At 30.9% G+C, this 5,252-nt stretch overlaps 1 protein-coding gene across 1 annotated transcript; it reads left to right on the top strand.

Annotated features, from left to right (window-relative positions):
* Positions 1-364: 364 nt before the first annotated feature.
* Chrac-16 (chromatin accessibility complex protein 1) lies at positions 365-2,048 on the top strand. The gene is made up of 2 exons (XM_068770732.1): positions 365-564; positions 688-2,048. Exons 1-2 carry the CDS (start codon positions 439-441, stop codon positions 955-957), a joined length of 396 nt encoding a protein of 131 aa, XP_068626833.1. The 5' UTR covers positions 365-438; the 3' UTR covers positions 958-2,048.
* Positions 2,049-5,252: the final 3,204 nt, after the last annotated feature.

Genomic DNA, 5,252 nt, shown 5'->3' with positions numbered 1-5,252 from the left:
GTCGTGTTTAACGCCATCTTGTGTCAAGACATTCTTTAAATAAAAATCATTACGTTAATAAAAAAATTATAATTTCGATTAATTTCAATTAAAAATATTGAGGTGATAATAATTACAATTTTTTTATTTAAAAATCGAAAATTTTAAAATATTTTAATGAAAATTAAACTTAAATGGTAAGTAAATTTGTTTTCATTACGTAGCTTTAATTTAAATTCTTTATTGAAAATTGTATTGGTAGGTAATTAATTTTTAAAAGTATTGTTAGTAATAAACTTAAAAGCGAAAAATTTTAATGTCATTTTATTTTACGATTCCACTCCATTGGCGTAAGTATACTATTACGGTAAACACTACACACAAGCTGACTGTCAATGTCGTTTAATAATACATTGCTTGTCTATAAAATTTAAATTTGAAAATAAACGAGAAAGAAAAATGTCACTAACAAAATCCGAAAAAGATCTTCATTTACCCCTGTCTAGGGTTAAAACAATAATGAAAAGTTCACCAGAGGTAGATGCAGTTGGACCAGAACCTTTATATTTGGTCACAAAAGTAACAGTGAGTGAGATTTTCCCGCGAATTTTTGCACAATTATTCAAAATTACTAATTTTGAATTTTAACAATTATCTAAATGGATCGTAAAAGTACTATATTTATTTTATTCTTTTACTTAATTTCAGGAACTGTTCGTTTTAGACTTGGCAAAAAGGGCTTACAAAAACACAAAAGGTAACATGTTAGAATACAAACACATAGCTGAGGTAGTACAAGAGGACGACACACTAGATTTCTTGCGTGAAATAATGCCAAGAAAAATAACAGTTCGTGAGTACAAAGAGTTAATGGCTAAAAAAGCGGCGCGCGGCGACCGATCTGACGACTCCAGTGAAGAATCTAGCGAAACAGACAGTAGTGATGAAAGTTCAAGTGGTGTAGAGATTATTGAATGATTGTGACGGAAATAAGTTTATTTCCGTCACAATCTAAAATAATCTATCTATGGTTACCTTTTTCTTTTTGAACCTAATTTCTTACTTAATTGAATTGTAAAAAACAGAAAGATAGTATTTGCATTTAGCCAGAATTCAGTATGTAGTGTGACTGATAATGATTTATGATTGGTACCTTTATCTCACCATTGCCAATGCTTCTATTAAGCATTAATAGATGAAAAATTCATAATTGTTTAAAAGTATTAAATAATGTTCAAATATCAGAATCAAATTATAGATTTTAATTTATTTGCTAGAATTTATAAGTTTCAGTACACCTAGGCAATTTTTTCCTTAATTTTCTGGCTAAAAATGGTGGAGACAGGCAAAATAATCTTTAATTTCTCTAAATAAACAATATAAAGTACAAACTAGAATATAAAGATTATATGAAATAAGTAAAAACTTTACTCCTATTTGGCATTCCAGGAATAGATACATTTATGTTCATATAAATATTTTCACTATATTTCCAATATTTTGTTTATCGTCTCTCCTGAAAAGTTATATTTTCAGACATATTTTCTTCAGTGGGTGCAGCGATATGTTCAACTTATACATTAAAAATCTGTTGTGCATATAAATGGGAATTGGTTATAGATGTAAAAGCATTTATGGTCAATATTATGCACCATATCCTCTAATCAAAATATGAATTACTACATATTAAAATGAATTATTGTTTACTATATGATCCTGCATATTTTTTACTGCCCAATGTTATTGGCGTGTTGCATCCCAATAGTGTTTCAGAATGATCACTTTTAACAGAGTGATGATTAAGATTTTTATAATGAGATGAGAGAAAAAAAATTGTTAACCTTTATAATGAATTAACATAGCAATTATTTTACCCGTAGGTTTGTCCATTGACACAAATTTCCTTTATGTGAAATAGATTACATATTGTATTAATTAAAGGCAACATCTGAAAATAGCAGTTGATATTCTTTATAAGGCCAACCAACTTATGTTCCCATAAATCTAATTACTAAATACATGTTGAATTACAGTCAAAACTGTGTTCACCCCTAAACATAATACAGTTTATGAATGGTGTTTTTATTTAATCTGTTGTATGTATGGAAAAAGATGTTTTTTACTTTGTTTATCTAATTTTTTTTTATTTTCACTCTCCATAACAACTAAAAATATAAATACCTCATTTGTCAATATATATATATGAATAATATATACACATGGTTTAAATATTTTTGAATTGATGTTAGTTGTAAAATCATCAATAATGAATTTCTAAATCTTTAAATTTATTTTAAATTAAATATTTCCTATAAATTGTAATAATATAGACATTTTTTTCCATTCAATTTTTATTAGTACTTGAAAGGTTTTCTGTTTTATTTTTAATTATTCGAAATGTATATTAAGTAGTTAAAAATAATCATCTGGAATTTAAAAAGTTATAATGCTGTGGGAAATTATTTCAAAGGTGTAGTAGTGTACATGATAATTGTAAATAATTATTGAATGAAATAATAATTCTCTGTAATTCTGTCTATTATACTTAACTAATAAAATAAATTAGTATTAAGCTTTCATTGAAAATGTTATATTTCACAATTAGGCATTAGGCAGTTTTAAAAATTACACATTACGGTTTTTACTAAATCATGTATTTCTTGACCTTATCAACTTTGGCAAATGATCCATTGATCATGTCTAGTTAGCTCCATACATTCTACTTTTAACGACGTATGAATTGCAACAGATGGCACTACTTACCCCATTGTAGTATATTTTTTTCACTTCTCTTCTAACTTTGATAGGAAGCACATGCATTTAGACACAAAATGGCACCTTGAAATTATAATTTTGTTATAAACGAGTGATATTTAACCATTAAAATTTTTCACTTCAGTTTATTTTCAGTTTTCATTTTTAATGCGCCATCTATCGAGATGTTGCAACAATATTTTGTTTAATTCCTTACTAACCGCACAGATTAACTGTCACTATCTGACATCTGTGTGAGTGCTAGACGTCGCCCCATAACAATTCAAGTCAGTACTGCCAGCCCCACGGAACGCAAAAAGCAGCAAAAAAAATTATAATAACAGTTAAATAGTAATTTCAAATCATCAAATCTACTGTTCAATATAACATTCATAGAATTCATAAATAGTTATACAAATGCCGCCAGATTTACAGCAAAATATTAACATATAAGGAATTTCTAGGAATTGTAAAGTAAATAAAAAGTCAAAATAAAAAGATTTGATTATAATTATTGTTGTTGATCATGTTTTACGAATTTGAACTGTACCTTTAATTAAACTGTTTATGATAATGCGAACGTATTACAATGTGTAGCAGTTATTTTGTTATATTGTTAAGATTTAATTTTATATTTAATGGAACTATAAGTCCGTAATGAAGCTTATCGTAGAAAAACAATAGTTGAACGACTGTTTGTTCCTGAAATAAAATAAATAAATAAATATTTGGTACAGTGGAAATACTGTCAATTACTATATTTTGTTTTAATCAAAGTAATAATAACAGCGTTTTATCAAACAATAAAACGCTTATTAAGCAACTTACCATAGCCATCCTCTAGGATGGGAACTCACACTGTGAATGATCGGGATCGCAAACTGTAGACACTATAGAAAAATAGTACTATGTGTCAAGATTTCTTTTTGAAAAAAGGTCAGATAAAAACTGTGCTAAGTCAGAACCAGATGGTCTCCGTCAGGTTACTTTATTCCTACTAGCTCAAGAACACCAACGCTTCCAAGCAGACTTATAAGACTTTAAAGTGGATGTACGGCAACTTTTCTGAAGTAAATCGACTTGAATATTTGTCCAATTCTTTAGAGCTTGGTCTCGTTTTGGAAGGTATCCCATTCTAATCCCAGCTACTGAATCCATGTTTGAGACACTAAAACAGATTTCTAGCAATTTATTTGCCAGCCTAGTGACTAGTAGTGTCACTGCAGTCTGGATGTGCAAGAGAAGGACATGACTGCCTCGGTTTGACAAGAGAAAGACGTCCAAATAAATCAAGACTCCAATGCTTCGATTCCGTAAGGTCTGCGCGACCCTATATGTTACCGTTGCAAATGTTTTTGAGGCTGTTGCCAAGCCAAACGGAAGGCTTGTCATTTGTAAGAGTTCGCGACCGGAAGATGCAAGTAAGCATTGGATAGATCTATATTTGCAAGATAATCTTTGGGCTGTAAAAATGTGGGGATACTGCGATGATTTATCAACTGAAATTTGTCGACATGAATGTACTTGTTTAACATTTTAAAATTGAAAACGGGACGATAGAACCCGTCTTCCTTCTCCACGAGAAATAGGTTTGAAATGAACCTGGGAGAGAGTTGTGCACTCTCTAGAACCCCATGTTTTTCAGCAGTTGAATATGAAAAGACATCTCTTCTGAGCAAACTATTTGTATATTTGAACGCATCTTTGGCATGTACAAAGGATGCTTGGAAGCGAAGGGGTTACAGTACCTCCGAGATATTATTTTTAAAATCAAGTCCAGAGTCTGAAGGTGCTCCCATTCCGTGTAAAACTACTGTAGGCACCAAGCCTAAAATATCTTGTCAATATTTTCGTTTTTGGTTATTTTTGCGAAAATTAACCGATTTTTGATTTTTAGGTTCAGCCAGTCTAGGTCCACGTGGACGAAATTCCGGGCCCTGCGTAAGCCGTCTATTAAATGGAAGTTAGGGGAATAAGGGAATATCCTTTGCGCAGGGAAAGTTGGAAGGATTGTATACTATGCGCTGGCTGCATTGCTCGATTTACACTGGATAAAAACAAATTAGGCATATCTTACGAAAGCAGCTTTGTTTTTTTATTATGATGCGAATTAGCTTGCGCAGCTGTAGATTTCGAGCTTCCACTCTGAGATTAGACTGGCCAAAAAAATATGTTTACACCTCATTGTTTATCTGTAATTCTGGTAAGAATATCGGAATCAAAAAGATTTTCGCATGAAGGTGGAATTCTTCGACGACTGGCTTTTACATATGTCTTTTATTGAGCGCAATATAGCAATTTCTACGCTGTTGAACTAAATCTGCACAATGGCCGCAAGCTATCCGCAAAAGGTCACATAAAATTCTTTGATAATTACCTTCTTCGAAAAACTCTAATTTTTGTACGAACCATAGCTACGTTCACGGACCTTCTGTCTTTAAGCCAGTCTAAGAGATATTTAAAGCCATCTTCGACAGCTTCTTATTGGTTTTAGCAAACCTTGTGTAATAGCTGCGAAA

Source organism: Battus philenor, unplaced genomic scaffold, assembly GCF_028537555.1.
Source record: "Battus philenor isolate CCGP_79_NKW_IND1 unplaced genomic scaffold, ilBatPhil1.0.hap1 SCAF_3, whole genome shotgun sequence".
NCBI lineage: Eukaryota > Metazoa > Arthropoda > Insecta > Lepidoptera > Papilionidae > Battus > Battus philenor.
This window is presented reverse-complemented; position numbering and strand designations above follow the sequence as displayed.